Source organism: Camponotus floridanus, unplaced genomic scaffold (genome assembly GCF_003227725.1).
Source record: "Camponotus floridanus strain SB8 unplaced genomic scaffold, Cflo_v7.5 scaffold57, whole genome shotgun sequence".
Lineage (NCBI taxonomy): Eukaryota > Metazoa > Arthropoda > Insecta > Hymenoptera > Formicidae > Camponotus > Camponotus floridanus.
The window spans coordinates 1,050,560-1,068,113 of record NW_020229736.1 but is presented as its reverse complement, the minus strand read 5'-3'; the positions used below and the strand labels follow the sequence as shown (position 1 = coordinate 1,068,113).

General features: G+C 36.5%; 1 protein-coding gene across 1 annotated transcript in view; it reads right to left on the bottom strand.

The window, feature by feature from the left end:
• Positions 1-1,181: 1,181 nt before the first annotated feature.
• LOC105255303 (neuroligin-4, X-linked) overlaps positions 1,182-17,554 on the bottom strand; it is a 166,122-nt gene continuing 149,749 nt past the window's right edge. Inside the window, exons 4-11 of the mRNA XM_025412790.1 lie at positions 13,628-13,743; positions 9,150-9,382; positions 7,835-8,047; positions 7,214-7,352; positions 3,036-3,187; positions 2,818-2,936; positions 2,468-2,601; positions 1,182-2,348 (exon numbers count right to left, since the gene is read on the bottom strand). Coding sequence (XP_025268575.1) covers positions 1,767-2,348; positions 2,468-2,601; positions 2,818-2,936; positions 3,036-3,187; positions 7,214-7,352; positions 7,835-8,047; positions 9,150-9,382; positions 13,628-13,743 — 1,688 coding nt within the window. The 3' untranslated portion in view covers positions 1,182-1,766. The remainder of the gene's footprint in view (positions 2,349-2,467; positions 2,602-2,817; positions 2,937-3,035; positions 3,188-7,213; positions 7,353-7,834; positions 8,048-9,149; positions 9,383-13,627; positions 13,744-17,554) is intronic.

Below are 17,554 nucleotides of genomic sequence, written 5' to 3'. Positions count from 1 at the left end.
ATTGCTCGATTTTTATAAAACGCTTTTTTTCCCCTGCATCGCAGTAGTTTTTTCGTCCTCGAGAATTCTGACTAATCGCGATTTTCCATTCAACGATCTGCAATTTTTCCTCGACTTTTTCGCGATCGTTTGGCAGTATGTACTGTTGAGTACCGTCGACCATTTTGACTTCCTTTCACTCTTACTCTGTAAAAAAGATTGTTTGATTGATGCGCGATCGTTCGTTTAACCCTTTTATTCTCAGATAATTGTTCCTTCTGTTCTGCAAGGCTCATTTAACTTCATAATTTGCTTCGTAACGAAAGAAAGGTAACGGAATATCGCCTCGTAATAATTAGAGACAAAATTGTTCTATTGCAAATTAATAAAATTTCTGCAGTGCTAAAGGCAAACTTATTTCTGGTGAAAATGTCGAATTAAATGGTCGTTGAGTTGAGAAGGAAAGGGTTAATTCAGATTTTAATTGAGCATTTGAACGATCGACATCATAGAAATAAATCGTGGCAGCGACTCGAATCATTATCATGATCATTATCACTCGGAAGAACGAGGACAGTATCGGCACGACTCAAATCGACTCGAACCTTCAGTCTATATTATGTGGAAAGATAATGAAAGAGAGAGAAGATGAAATAAAAATACGTTGCCTAAATATTGTTAATTTTCGTTAAAATAATTATTTCAGAAGATTAAATTAATTTAATTGAAATTAAAATTTAAAGGAAAAGGGATAATATTAACTTTTAATAATAATATTTGAATCTTTAAATACGATACTAAAAATAAAATTAATGGGATTAATCAAAATGAGATAAATGAAATACACAAAAATAAGATAAAGTGAAATAAAAAAACAAAATCAAGTAACGTTTATGAAAATGTGTAGAGACAAAACTCTAAAGAACAGTTCGAATTGTTACATTAGTTAAAAATTAACGTTGATTGGATGCATGAACATTTTTGGAATCATTCTTGGAAAGTTTACTCGAAAATTCTCTTCCCTCGAAGATGAAGAGTCCTATTTAACGCAGATATCCCGTCAAAGACTACGTGATTTTCGGCAGTTGGTCGCACAAATTCGAAAGGTAGAAAACGATAACAGTATAGCCACTAACACAGGGGCATAGCGAACGGAAGCAACGCTTCTGGACCCGAATCTTTCGGGATCCCGGAGTCTTTTCTGGCTCTATACAAAAGCCTATAGCGCGGATTTGACTTCCGGGCACAAAATTTCAGCTACGCCGCCGCACACTAACACGTACTTCTCGCATAACAACGAAGGATCATTCTTCACTCACTCTCTCTTCCCTTTATCACTTCCTATCTATCGACCAAGTCACGATCGCCTCGAGAAAAACCTTAAAGAGTCGTCCCGTTCGCCGTCGAGTGCCACAGGAGAACACTATTATCCGAGCGATCTCTCATTTTCACTTCAGATCTTGTTTTGGGATCTTAATCTCCTCGTCATATTTTCGAGGATTCTATTCGCAGTTAGATCGATGACGAGTAACTTCGAAGATTGATTTTCCAATCCTCGACGGTTTCAGAAGCCTAAAATCTAAAAGTTTCGGTATCCAATTCTCGGCTCATCGTCATCGGAAAAAAAATACGCTCGTGTCCCATCTTTAGGGTCCTGCTGACGTTCATTGTCAGATTGATAACGAGAAGTTTATCTTGAAGTAGCGAGTTTTTGACGATCGGCGATTTCTGGATTCTAATCTACCTCGCGGCCAATATTAATTCATCGGCCGCGCCGTCTCCTAGAGTCAGACCCTCAGCTCCTCCATAACCTGGGGATGATTGTGTCCCTTTTTCAGGGTCCCGGTGCCGCTCATGGCCAGGCTCTCCTGCTGAAGTTGATTGGGACTGATGATGAGATTCTGGCCGGGTTTGCCGGGCTTCGTGTTCTTGGGCGGCGGGGGCGGCATAGGCACGTGACAAGTATTGTTTTGGAGGTCTGCGAACTCCGGCGGCGGTATGTGCTGGATGTGATGGCGTTCGGCAGTCTTGGTCTCCAGCTCGCCGCAGATGTTGTTGGGCATCTGGCCGTTTTCTTGGCGCTTCTTCGAGCAGCCCTGATGCTGATGGTTGCTCTTGTCCCGCTGATAATACACCCCGGCGAAGATGAGCACGTTCAGGATCAGCAGGCTGCAACCGATCGCGATTGTCACGCTCAGGGCGGTGGAATAAGCCGCGAAACCGTCCTCGGGTTGCGCCGTGGTGTCCTCGAAAGCTATGTCGCTGGGCGTGGCCGTCGACGCGTTGGACGAGGATTTTTCTATGGAAGTTACCTCCAAGGTGGTCGTTCTCGCGGTTGTTGGCAGTCTCTGGATGAATCTGGGTGGCACCTGGGGAATAAGATTCTTTCAGAATTTCAATCCAACCGGTCTCGCTTGTTCAACATGTCTGATAATTAATAAATAATCACTCTTATCCTTTTATTAATGAATAATTAGTTTGATTGTACCTGTTCGGCATCGAGCAGATGATGCGATCTAGGAACGTCGTCTGAGCCGGGTTTATGAAGGTCGGGCACTAGGTTTAGCCAAAAAGAGAGGCGATGCGCCCTGTAGTGATTCTTCAACTTCGACTTGTTGAGTTCTATAAAATCGACAGACTATGACTTTCTAATCAAAACTTTTCTTATAAATACATAAAAAATTTCTCGATATTAAAGTATACATTTCTAAAAAGAAGATACTTGACGCATCAATAAACTTTTTTAATAAATAAATAACACGTGCGATAAAAGAGCATTTTATGAGTTAAAAAAAAGATATAAATGAAGGTGAAATATCTAAGACGAGAAAAGCTGACCTATGCTAAGATATTTCTTGTGGACGGCCTCGTAGGCGATCCAATCGATATTCTTGACCTTGGTCCTTTCCGGTCTGGAGCCGAGGGGTCCAGGATCGGGAGTACCCTCGTTAGGATTCCTGGCGGTCGGAAACGATCATTATATAATAATAACGCCTCGGCCAAGTTTTTATCGTATTTTGCGGGCGTCACTTTTTATAGTTTATTTTACGACTTACCCGGTGCGTGCGAAGTTTGTCAGATAAAGTATCATGCTCTCGGAGAGTGCTATCTCGGATCTGGTATAGTTCTTCGGCCAGTGGGACAAGCCACCTACCAGGGGCGCCCCGAAAAAATATGGCAGCTCCTCTCCGTGAATACATCCCGGCCTCTATAACAGTGATTGATTAGAATTATTTTGTGTAAGACATAAGAATATAAACGGGTAAAATGTTATTTATAAACATAAATAGAAAATAGAAACCTCACCTAAAAATAGAAACCTAATCTAAAATAGAAACCTAATCTAAAAATAGAAACCTAATCTAAAAATAGAAACCTAATCTAAAAATAGAAACCTAATTTTATTTTATATAAGATATAAGAATATAAACTGGTAAAATTTTATTTATACACAGTAAAAAATTTTGTGTTAAATTTAACACATTTCACATGTCCCAATTTGTCCACTCTAATTTTAATGTTAATTTAACAGAAGGCAAATATGTAAATAAATAACACAAGTAATATGTTTAAAAATTAACTCAAAAGTGTAACACTTAAACTTTATCTGGAAATAAAGTTTATGTTAAATTAACATATTTATAATGTTAAATTTAATTAAGAGAAAATGTTATTATACATTTTTATGATAAATAACAGAAGAGATATGTCGATTTAACATATGGAAACTGTTATAGAGAGAAAAATAATACAACTTATCTGTTCATTTTAACATATAATATATTTCATCAAAAATTCGTGTATTTACATATTGATTGTGTTGTTTTAATTTTTCGAAACGGTGAATATTAACTCAACGCAGAAATGTCAAAATAACGCAACGATAATATTACATTAACATAAGAGTATGTTAAAAATTTAACATAAAAATTTTTGCACGAGAAAATTTTAACAGAAATACAAAATGTTTTTTATCGTGTAGACATAAATAGAAAATAGAAACCTAATTTAAAAATAGAAACCTAATCTAAAAATAGAAACTTAATTTTAAAAATAGAAACCTAATCTAAAAAAGTAGGAATTTAATTTCCCACATTTTAATCTAATACATTCTACACGGTAAAAAACATTTTGTATTTCTGTTAAAATTTTCTTGTGTAAAAATTTTGGTGTTAAATTTTTAACATACTCTTATGTTAATGTAACATATTATCGTTGCGTTATTTTGACATTTCTGCTTTGAGTCAATATTCACCGTTTCTAAGAGTTAAAACAACACAATTAATATGTAAATGCGCGAATTTTTGATGAAATATGTTAAAATGAACGGATAAATTGTGTTATTTTTCTCTCTATAACAGTTTCTATATGTTAGATCGACATATCTCTTCTGTTATTTATTATAAAAATGTAAGAATAACATTTTCTTTTAATTAAATTTGACATCACAAATATGTTAACTTAACATAAACTTTATTTCCAGATAAAGTTTAAGTGTTACACTTTTGTGTTAATTTTTAAACATATTACTTGTGTTATTTATTTACATCCTTGCCTTCTGTTAAATTAACATTAAAATTAGATAAATTGGGACATGTGAAATATGTTAAATTTAACACAAAATTTTTTACTGTGTAATCTAATGCATTCTTTTTCAAGGGTGTCTGGGTGAAGTATCTCTAGTGGAGTTATTAGAGATAACTCTTCGTTTAAAAGCTCAATCGACTGGTTCAATCGAAGCGTTGACCGGACTGGACCGACCGCGGAATTCAAAAGAATTTCTCCGAGAGTCCTCTCTTTCGCGCTCGATCATACGAAAGCACTCGTGGAATCCACCAGGATCCCGTTGAGATTCTAAAAATGCGTCGACCGATTCTTCACCGAGCTGACGTTTGCGCGTCCATTTTAACCCGAGCCCGAGCTTAGGGTGGCCCCCGAAAAATTCGAATCACGCGAGCTCGCACTTTTAGAGCCGCGTTTCACCCCGAGGCCGGACTGAAATACGAAATAATGGAACAACGATTACGAGTAATATCAAATTGATGGGTTCACGTGTTAGCGGCAATTCATCGTTGCGGCGTTTGCGATTATTGAGCAACAGCAATATAATCAAGTTGTAATTAAATCGTCATTCGTTAATCAGGAAGTAATTACGCTTCCGCAAATTAACGCGCGTCGATATATTACAACGGTCCGCGTTTTACTATTCGCCCCGTCGAAGTTATTAATTTCGCGGGATCGCAGACCCGGCGTGGACAGAGCTTTTTTTTTTTGAAAGCACATCACAGGAATATCTCGATGCATCCCACGGTGTACGAGTAAGAAACACGTCCGCGTTTCGTGCGCGACCGAAACGTTTTTCCGCATGCAATCGTAGCAGGAGCAATAAGTTCGTTGCAGCGTTTACGCGCGATCCTTATTCTTCGTTGGCTCTCCGCGAGAGACATGAAAGGGGCGAAAAGGACGCGAACGGGAACGGGTGGGACGGGAGTGAAAGGGGCGCGCGCGCTGAACGTTTAATGCACTTTCATTTCGCCGGTTGACGGCAACGGTGATCGCTAGGTCGAGGTGCCAGACGATATTCGCATGCAAAGTGCATCGGGTGTAAGGCGCAAAAGGTGCCGGTAGAAATGACGGCGTGAGAAGAGAGAGAGAGAGAGAGAGAGAGAGAGAGAGAGAGAGAGAGAGAGAGAGAGGGAGCGTGGCTGAAAGTTGCAGGTGCTTGCGAGAGGCGAACGTGGAATTTCAAATCCTCTCCTCGTCGGATCTCGCCCCCGCGCCCTTTAAAATTGTATCGTTGTTTTCTACTGAATTTACGAAGCGGCAGATATGAAGGTGATTATTTATTCAGAAAATTTTTTGCGTCCTTGGAAAAGAAGATGGAGGGAAATTTTTATCATTTCGTGCAGAAAAGGAGAAAGAAAGAGAGAGATAGAAACTTTTACAGCTTCGCCGTCCCTCGTACATTTGCGTGTCGCGTCTTATCTGCCCCCACGTGTATATGAGATGCTTGGATAACTGAAATGCTCCGCGCGGAGCACATCGTTAATATATGCATCAGGAACACATGTTCAGATAATATCTCGAAATTTCGCGCAACGGTAATAACTAGTCTCATCGTCGCGGTGCAATTTTCGAATTTCCCTTCACACATCCGTTTCTTGTTACACAACCTCCAGCGGAGAAATAGCAGAGGGAGGAAAGGACGGAGGGCGAGGAGGGGGGAGGAGAAGGGGATATCGCTAATATATGTGGCATTAATAATCGCGGCACCAAAATTCATTCGAAGTTCGAAACTAGGAGCAGGCAAAAGGAAAGGGGATGCACGAGGCGGGGGTAAGGGGTTGTACGCCTCTCATAAGTTTCTAAAATCAGATACGAGCAAGAGTCACCGCCATGCTGCCGCGTTTCCGCTGAATCTCAGCTTCCGTTTCGTGTATACGCAATATATAGCTAAATAGATAAATAATTAAGTAAAATGGAGAGAAAATAAACGAGAGCGAAGATGATCTCTAGGTCTCATCTACCCCCCCGTTATTTTTTATTGATGGAATTTCTGATGAATTTATCTGGCTGTGTGATAGTTTTTTTTATGTCCTTAAATCTGTTTATACGACAAAGTTAATATTTATTGCATAACTAGAATGTTAGATCTCATATTATAATATAATATAATAATATAATAATAATGTAAACATTTTTAATCTAATATTCTTCTCTTTAAGTTATGAGATCTAACATTCTAGTTATGCAATAAATATTAACTTTATCGTATAAACAGATTTAAGAACATAAAAAGCTATCACAGCCAGATAAATTCATCAAAAATTCCATCAATAAAAAATAACGGGGAATAGATGAGACCTAGAGATCATCTTTACTCTCGATTATTTTCTCTCCATTTTACTTATTTATTTATCTATTTAGCTATATTGCATATTATTATTATTATTATTATTATTATTATTATTTTATATTATTATTTTATATCATTATATTATTATTATTATTATTATTATTATTATTATTATTATTATTATTATATTATTATTATATTATCACATATATATATATATATATATATATATATATATATATATAATATCAGAAATATGTCTGAATATATGATTGCACAGATGTCTTTTATTCTGAGGATTCTGTAGCACCTAGAGATTCTTTCATTCCCTTTTATTTTAGGTTATTCAATAAAATATTTTCTCGGCTGATCACAAACCTGAGGATAGTCTCCAAATTTCGTTTGGTAGTCGAAGACATATAGATAGGAATTCCTATGGGATTGGCTGTGAAGATCCGCGGTTCTCGTCGCTGGGGCAACGATATTCGCGTCCCCCAGGGCCTCGAGGGTCTCGTCTCTGAAAAAAATGAATATTCCCCTTTCATAAACCTCGTAATATACTTCAAACACTTTTCTCAAACGTTTATCGGAAATAAACTTAAAATAAGTGATGAAAAATCATATTTAAAATATGTTTGGGAAATTAAAAATTATATTTATATATCTCGGATAATAAAAATTTTTTGTGAAAATATTGTCGTATTATATTGTTACAAAATACATTATTACATTAATTAAGAAAAACTTTTAAAAAAATATAAAGAGACAAATCATTAAAAATAATGATTAAATAATATATAATAAAACACATACACATAATCGTAAATGAAGAGTTAGTAAATTAATAAATAATTAAATGATTTGCAATGATTTATTTATTTAGCTAATGCAACACATAATAAATTAATGACAATTAATTAGGACACATAAATAATTGAAATAAATGAAAGGATATCGAGCTTTATTTGAATTTCACAATTAAATTTATTGGGAATTTACCTAATATTAACAGGATGCTGGACAGGTCGCTCCCAGTCCGTGTACTCGTTTATGATGGTCGCCAGGATCTCCGGCTGATGATACGTGTACGTGTTTCGCACGAATTCGCGCAGGATCCTCGTCCTTCTATCGGCCTCGATCCCGTATTGAGCGTCGTCGGCAGTTAAGGAAAAATACGCTTCCGAGCGAACAACCCCCACCATTAGGTCGTATCTGCAAATTTACGAGTTCACTTTCTCACACACTTTGAAGAGCAAAGAAATGTTTCATGAAATTTTAACAAGTTCGCAATCTGTAAAACATTTTTAGGGCATATAAGTTTTTGACTCAAAGTATGTATATGAAAATTTTACTCGGGAAGTTTCTCTTTTAGCTCCAGGACTCTCAGATTCCGCGGTCCTTAAAGAATCACATTCTTGTTCTACGCCGGACTTCAATGTGTCACTCACTATTATAAGATATTTGTTCAAGGATAATGGAAAGCTTCTTCTAAAAATATGAAGGAAATTAATAATATATATGTGCAGAGTGAGACGATTAAAATAGATCTTTTGAATTATTTATAGCTGATTGTTGCAAGTTTATATCTCTTTTTAAAAATAATTTGTGTTTTTTTTACACTAATTGATTCCTCTCATATTATATTGTGTATAAAGATAAGGTTAAATTAAGGTAAAATAACATTGAAGAATGAATATATTTCATAATTTATATAAAAGAATTATGTATATATATAAAAGAATTATGTTAATTTAAAATATAAAATATCTTGTAAAGTGTTCAATTTTTAGATCTTATAATTTTTTAAATATTGAGAGGAATCGATTGAAAAAATTAATAAAATTACGGTGGTTTCACGTAAGAAAACTAGATCTTCAAATTTTTGAAAGACTTTCTCTTATAAAAAAGATAGATATACTATTTAATAATTCTCTTGAAATTATGTAACTTTTATATGCAACAATTTTTCATAAAACATATAATTTACAAATCACCCTATATATCTGGAATATTGGGTTATTTGGATTCTCGAAAATTCGTAGGAAACATAGATACTTAGAATCCTTCATTGGCACTTTAGATATGAATTTCTTTTTATCCTGCAGTTTCTGTTTACACGCGAAAGTTCCATATTTTTCAAGCGAAGAATATAAGAAAGTTGTCCTGGACATTGTAGGATGCGATTTTATTTTTCCTCGCCGATGATCCCCCGTCGAGCAACGGTATTGTTTCCCGTGCTATTTATTTTCCCTTGTCTCGAAGCTCGATCTCGCGAGTTATAACGATTGCAGCAAAAAGAGAAGTCGAATGATACCTCGACAATTTCGCCACGACGTCCTTCCTCAGAAGGATATTGTTGAGCGTATTGATCGTGTCGACCTGCAGGGTGTAGTCCTGATCCTCGGGATCACCGGGATCGATTACGACGCCGTCTATGCTGGGGCCGAAAGCCGGCGCGAACTCCAGTCCCTTAACAGGCACCGACACTAGTTCGCTCAAGGACACGTCTCTCAGGCATCTCAGCAGGTTCTGAGGATCACCCGTCGCCTGTGACAGAATAAAGTCGTGTGCTATAAATGTGAGACGGGGAGAGGTGTCAGCCGTTTCTCGTTTATCCTTAATATCACAAATATTACGGCGACGAGAAGAGAAAATTTCTTTTCATTATATCTCTACCGCTTTTTTTATACACTCAACTTCCCGTAAAGTAAATCAATGGATATAAAATATAATCTGGTTCTTTTAATCAAGTTATGATAAAATAATAAAATATCGGCAAAAATAGAGGAAAACTAATTTTTCAGCTAGAATTAATATTGATTCTAATATTAATATTGATTCTAATAATGATTCTAATATTGATTCTGATAATGATATTGATATAATGTGGGATGTTCTACAATTTCTCGGACATCAAATCATTTATATATAATTATAAAAATATTTATTTATAATACTCATTAATAAGAATTTTAAGAGAAAAAGAGAAAAAGATTATAATAAAAATAATAATAGAATGTTACAAAAAATAATAAAATATACATGTATACATAAATAATATATATAATAATATAATAAGAGAATATTAATAAAAAATATTATAAAAATATTATATAAATATTATATAAATATTATATAAAAATATATAAATATTATATAAATATCACAAAATTTATATAGAATATTCTATGAATATTCGTTATTAATGAGAATTATAAACAAAGATGGAAAAAAATGAAATTAAAGAAAATATATTTCTCCAGTTAATTTCAAGTTTGAAGGAGATTTTAATGCCAGAAGAATCATACTCGCGCTTAAAAATACGGGCTTGAGAATTTGTAGAACAGACTGCGATTAGTATCGGCCATATCGACAATTCGCCGAGGGAGGTTCGACGGCAAGGCCATTCAATTAAGATTGCGAGTTGCCAGATTCTATTGTATACATATACATACATGTACCGAGTAACATCGTGCTCGGTAATTTTATCGGGATGAGGCGCAATCAGGGGAGCGTTCGCCCTCGTTCGGAGCCCTCGTTGTACGCGGCCAATTTGCGCGCGCGGTCGCTCGCTCGCGTCCCGTTTCGTCAGCTACCAACCCCGACATTCGATTGCGGCCAATCCTCCTTTCCACCCCCCCCCACGCCCCTCGCGTTCCGAGAGTCGAAAGACGATTACCGGCGCTAAAGCAATTCATTTGCGTACGTCGCCGAATTAAAGCGAATAGCCGCGCGGTCCTCGGCCCGGAATTCGCGCTCCCGGAATTCCGCGGCTGAATTCCGCTGAGCGACGCACGAAAATCTTGTTTACCTTGCCAGAATAGGTAGGTAGGAGCCTCGTTAAGGTGCCAACGATAGAAAATACCGTCGGAAAATGACGCGATACGCGTCAGCTCTGGCACGTCCTCTCCGGGGCTCGATTTGCCACGTGATCTATTCTCGTGCGTTAAATACGGCTTATCTCCCAGGTAGAATTAAAGGAATAACAGGAGAAGGAGAGAATCGTCGGTCATGATATTTTCTTTGGGGAGAGTAAATATTCTCTTTATAGGGTGAAATGACGTAATATCCTCCAGCAAGGAAAATGTCTCGCTTATTACTCAGAAATAATGACCTATAAGTGTTATTGAAACAGAAGTCGATAGGTGATAGTACACAATCAATTGGGAAATCGCCAAAGAACTGCCATGAATGTAATTTTATATTAAAAAGAGTAAAATTAGTAATTTAAAAAATTAATATGTAAAATTTATTTCTAACATTTTTAATCATTTTTCATAAAAATTTAATTATCTTTATTTTTATACCCGTTCCACTATTTTTGAAGGCATAACTTATATAACTGATGACAGTCAAATATTTTTTTCTACATAAATGTTTTTTTCTATTTAATATGTATGAGGATGTATTTTTCTTTGAAAATACAAAAATTTAATAGGGGCAATATTCCCGAGCTCTATTATAACATTTTTTAATTGTTTTTCCTAGCAAATTAAAGGTAAAACGTATGACATAAAAAAATTAGAAGGGAGAAATAGAGCAAAGAGGCATTACTATAAATAATTGCGAAAGTTAAGACAAATGAGTGTCAATGTTTATTTTTAAAAAGAATTTAGAAAAGTGCAATTTTTGTAAATATTCACAAGACTCAATATTTTTCATTGAATTATGAATTTATTAAAAATATGGACTTTTAAATTTCATCAAACTTTATAATTAAAAAAAAATATATATATATTTTTGTTGATTATGATAATCTGATGCACTTTTCACCAAAGTCCGGAAGAAAATGCTCTCTTCAATATTTTCAAAAAACTGATCTCAATTAGAATACTTTAATTAATTTAAAATTGCAATTATTAATAAATCTTTGTAAATATATCAATTTAAGCAAGTGTGAGGAAAAAAAATACCTTATATTGTTCACAAGAAGAGGAACATCCCCGTTTAAGTGAAGCTCTCGAGCAAATTAATGCGGAAAATATACGCAGCGAAAAAATACTTAAGAAAGTATATTTTCTGAAAAGAAGAAAAAGAAGATAAAAATCGAGATGAAATCGAATAAATTTCATGAGTTTTTTTTTTCGGCGAACGCGATATCGAGAACGGGGAAAAAAAAAAGGAAACAAAACTCCGCTACTCGAAAAATACGGCTCTCGTGTCTAAAGGATTCCGATTTGCGGTACGCGATTGAAGGTAACGATTAAACGAGGATTAAGCGCCTATTGTTTCTCGATGTTTCCGAAAGTGCCCCGCGGAAAAAGTGGCGGGCCGCGCGAGATGGAAATCGAGGCCGGGGATTATATTATGCCGCTCGAACTTGTAGCGGGAATCAATTTTATTCCGCATCTCCACCCCTCGTCCACACTCTCCCCCTTTTCCCCCCTCGCCATCTCGCGGGATATCCGTAGGAGGGGAAAGTTCGAATTGGAAAAACACCGATGAAACCGGGTTATCTTTTATTGCGTTATTTTTGACAGAAGAGGACGGCCTTATATAGGGGATATATCTGGACTCTTTCGACGACGATCGGGAATATCGTCGGCGGAATTTACAGCGCTGCATATCAATTTCAATAAAGAAGACGTCATGGCGGCTCCCGCGGTTATAAAGTGGGCCAAGTACGTAATTCACCTTCAATAAAATAGCCGTCAACTGGGGACAACATATTTTTCATGGCGTTCGTAGTGTCAGGATTGTATCTTGGGTGGTGGCGAGAAAAGCGAGGGGGAGGAAAGAGCGGAAAGAGAGGCGCGCGAATCATCCGTACGATGATGGAGCGCTTCTTATTGAATTCTGAAATGGCACGCACGTGCGTTTCATCCATTTTTTTTATTATAAAATTGAAATATTATATATATAATTATATATATAATTTTTATTATAAAATTGAAATAACGAGATCGTGATTGAAAAAATTTTCAATCGCTCGATAAAATGACCGTCGATAGCTGCCTCGTTGCAACTATATGTGCAGACGAAAATTTGCATTCGATGCCAATTTGCAATTTGCGAAATTTAGCTTTAGCTCTCCCTATTGAAAATGCGCGCTCGCCTATTGGGGCCAATGTATGTCTCGGGTGTATATTAGCTTAATTGAAACGCCCCGTTAATATAATTGCTGTTGCGTAATTAACGCTGTAAAAACACGGATACGCCGAGTTATTCGCGCATTTGATATTTTAATTTATGTCCGTCCGCGGTTATTTCACCGCCGATCGGCATTATTGTGAATTATGCTCGAAAACGAGCGAATAAGAATTAACGCCGAGAGATAGAGAGAGAGGAGGGGGGGGGGAGAGTGCGGACGCGATGAAATATAACGGGTACGCGTCTCGTCGATCGGTCCCATTTTGTGAACTGAAATATACAGAACGCGTTTGAAAATTTAATGCCGGATTCATCGATGCCTTCGCAAAGTTGGAGCTTTGAAATTTTCCAAAATTTTTCCAAAGTCTCGCTCCCCTCGATTTACCGTCGACTAAAATATTTGTTGAACATTTGATTCAATACCTCTTCCCTCGAGTTTAATTTAAAAGCCCTCTCCGTTTGTCGATGTTAATTAATCATCGTCAAAATTTAATTCCCGACGAAATTGTGCCCGGCGATAATCTGAGTTTTCGCATTACTAAATTCTGATGATGTTTAATAGAGAGACGTACGTTTCGTACTTTTCGTCGGGTCGGAAGGACCGACGAGAAAGGGGGTGGTTGAGGGGGATTTAATGAAATTACCGTCTGACGCGCCGGATAATTTCGGGGCGATCGGGTGGACATGTTTGCTGGTACTCACCGACGAACAATTTAGGTGTTTGGCGACCTGCATGGCGTAATTGGCGGCGCCTCTCACTAACGCCCAGGGTGAAAGTGCGCTGCCTGACATCAGGACGCCTCGATGGAACAGCAGACCTGCAATCGAGTCCGCCGCTGTTAATAACAGATACAGTTTGCGAGCTTTGCGAGCTTGCTCGTTACAAGCCTCAAAAGCGCCCGGATCTCGGCCTGACTTTTACCTCACGAATTTAAGCGTATAATTTATCGGTCCCTTTGATAACGATAATGATAGAGGACAGGCGAATCCGCCATTAAAAAATATCCTACAAAGGGGGATTTTTATCTTGCTCGAACGTAAACTTAAATAGACGTGTGATTAAATATCGATGAAAAGAGAGCTCTCCTTCCTTAGTTACAGCTTCGCATCCCTCGCGTATTTTTGGTCCCATTCTTCTTGAAAATTTGTATATCCTCTAGGATCATCGCATTCGCGAGGCGCGATTTCTCTCCGGAATTCTAGCGCCTCTTCGAAAGGACCTCGGGCTTTATCTCGGGATTCGCAAATCATATCTCGTAATGCAAAAGTGTTTGTTCGCGCGGGAAGCGAGGAGAGGGTGAGATTATATATCGCGACGCGCAGAATTGAATTTCGAGATGATTTCGAGGTCGATTCCCTTCGCGAGCCGAACTACGATATTACCTGAGTAAACGAAACACAATCCGCGTTTCAATGCATAGTAACGCGAATACTCTCATCTCGATCGCTCGATAGATTTATTTCCAATCAACGATTTCCATTACGATGTTATCAGCGATTTCCGTTCTAAAGATGAGAACCAAGAAGACGCACCGAATAAAAAAAGCAAGTGTACACGGAATGTATTAGAAAAAAAAAAGACTATTCACCGGATGCTTCTCTCGCAATATTGCAATAAAGTGCAAACGAAGAGATTTTTGCAAGGAATATTATAAGCTACGCTAATTTATAATAATTAAGCGATTTAATTATTTTTCACATCACAGCATTACTTCTGTAAGTGTGAGAGAAGATTTGATTAATACGATGCACAATGTTGTAATGTTTAAGCGCGCGCGTTATTATTCACGTCATATTATTATCGAGTAATTAAAAAGATGAAGGAGAAAATTAATAATTAACTGAATGCAGCCTTATTCATTTCTCAGGAAGGAACTGCTAAAAAGCACTTTTCCATTTAATTAAGAGTTTCTACTTTCTTAAAGGAAGTAAAGAACAATGAGAGAAACGTTTCTTTTCTCGGTAATAATAATAAAATATGTATCGTCTCGGGACAGCCCCAAAGAGTTGGCCTTGGACTGGAGCTTATTAGCGATTAATTTTCTCATCACGCGTCGGAAAATTGGACATTACGTAAGAGATGAATAGACAAGAGAGTGCATGGCCCTCGCAGCGCGAAGAAAATTAAGGCAGCAGGGCTAACACGATGTGTTGCAGGCTCCGTCCTGTTACTTAGTCTATTATTTAATACGGAGGATCGGGATAAGTTGCTTAATCCCAATCCTGCGAGTCGTTAATCTTGATATCTTAAAGATACAAGGTTCCTTCCGCGAGAGATGTTAGGTAAAATTTCTCTATGTAAACTAAAGAGAGCAGAGAAAATTTCCTCATATATTATAATAAATATAAATATTATATAAAAATATTATGTAAATATTATATAAAATTATATAAATATTATATAAATGTTATATAAATATTATTAATTATGTATAATTAATGGAAGATATTCCTCGATTATTTTATTATTTTATTCTTTAAATCTTTTTTGAGATTTTTTCATTGCGATTATTTGAACATGATTATTAATACGTTATATTTATACATAACATTATGCATAATTATTTGTTAATTTGTGCGGACGGAAATAAGCTTTAAATTTCGGTATCTACCAAATTGCGGAGAGAGTCCTGGCAGAATTCGAGAAATACACGAAGCATGCGGAGGAAAGTTTAGTAAACTAAAAGTGACAAGCGACGTTCTCTTCCACGCGTAATCCCAATTTGGTCGGTCGGTCCGAATCTGAATATTCAACGTGAAATGTGTCCTCCAGAGCGATCTTATCCACCCGATACATGTCGATATCCGATTGGATCTCATTCATTTAGCTAAGGAGATATCGGAGTAAACTCTGAATATCCCGAGGGACAGCGTCCTCGACGTATTTCCGACATTACGGAATCAAGATGGCCCCGTTCTTCTGATATCCGTCGTCGTCGAGAGGACGACACCGAACGATAAGACGGTGTCGAAGCTCGCGACATTAAAGGACTATTAAAGGATTATCGCCGGCTCAAATTCCATCGCGTTACTTGGATTTAATGGCAGTCCTCTATAATACCCGAGGATTAATTAATTCCTTCGAAGGAACAGGATCCCAGGAGCCAAGCGTCCGACGAATTAAAGGTGCAGGGTTCAAAGGAAGCGAGGTATCAAGAAGAGAACATTGAAATTTAAAAGAAAAAAAACTTTCGCGGGGAGGTCCACAAAGAACTGAGAAACTTGAAGATTCAAGATGCAGAATTCGAGTAATCGAGAAATCGAAAAATCGGAATTTAAATAAGCCAAGAATCAAAGACTCAAGCGTATAAAGTATTCAAGGCGCAAGAAGACCGTAAAACAAAGAAATTTAAAATTTTTAATCTGAAAATAATCGCGATCCAGGATATAAAAAATAATTAAAATGTATACTTAATGATTAAGTGATAATGGTAGAATTAAAAAGGATTTAAATTTAAAAAAGTTCTATGAAAAACTATATCCCAAGCGTTTGAAACATTTTAAACTCTTGACATTCTACAGATTGTATAAATATTTTTCTGAAAGGGAAAATTAAAAACAAAATTTTTTTAGAATAAATTAAACATTCAATAAGTTTAAAAAAAATGTAAATTAATTAAAGAAATGTTATAAAACAAAAATTATTCCAATTATTTATACAATCTAAAGCTAAAGGATTATCAAGAAGAATTATTTTCAGATCAAATTGTTATATATAATTAAGTTAAGCATTATTTATATTTAATTCTTAATTATATAAAGTTATTATAAATACATGCGAGGGAATTACTTATTTGTTCAGTACTTTAACTTTATTATTTCGTATTATTTATCGCGTTGTATCGCGGTCGATTCTCACGCGCGAAAACAGGATAAAGGGACGAGAGGGGGCGGTAGAGAAGAGGGGACGGTATAATTTTTTGGTCGGAAATCGCGCGCCATTATTCTTCGTCGTATTCTTCGATGAGTCACACGGGCGTGCTTTTATCAGGGCGACAAAAAACGAAATGTCGCAATCTGTTTCGGAACCGCAGTGCTTATCGCCGGGACCTTGTGGATGATAATTCACTACAGCTGCGAGTTGTCAATGGTGGTCGGGCCAGCTGATTCCCTCGTAATTTATGGCGTCTGGTAAACCAGCCCATTATTCCTAGCTCCTCCGTATCATTGTCTCGTGCGGCTTCTCGCTCTTCGACCTGCGCCCCTTTCTCACCCCTTTCCGTCCCACCCCGTTTCGCCTCGTCGTTTCTGCGTGACGTTATCTGTTTCCATGTCGTAACGCGACAAGAGGAACAATTCTCCATGGCTTGATCCAAGACAATAAACTGTTGCTAGGATTACTTCTCTATAAAGCACCTCAGAATACATCTCCGAACGTGTATTTTGACTCTTGAATAAAATTACGTAATATCTTATTATTTTTTAATTTATATTTATATCCTTAATTTATGTAATTTGACGCGACAATTTTTACTTCTTTGGATAATTATTTAAAAATTGATCAATTGTAATTATAAGATAGATTGAAAATTCTTTTAATTAATTATAATCCTTTTCAATAAGAAAGGATTATAATTAATTTATATATAATTATTTATATATTAATTCATATATAATAATTAATTTATA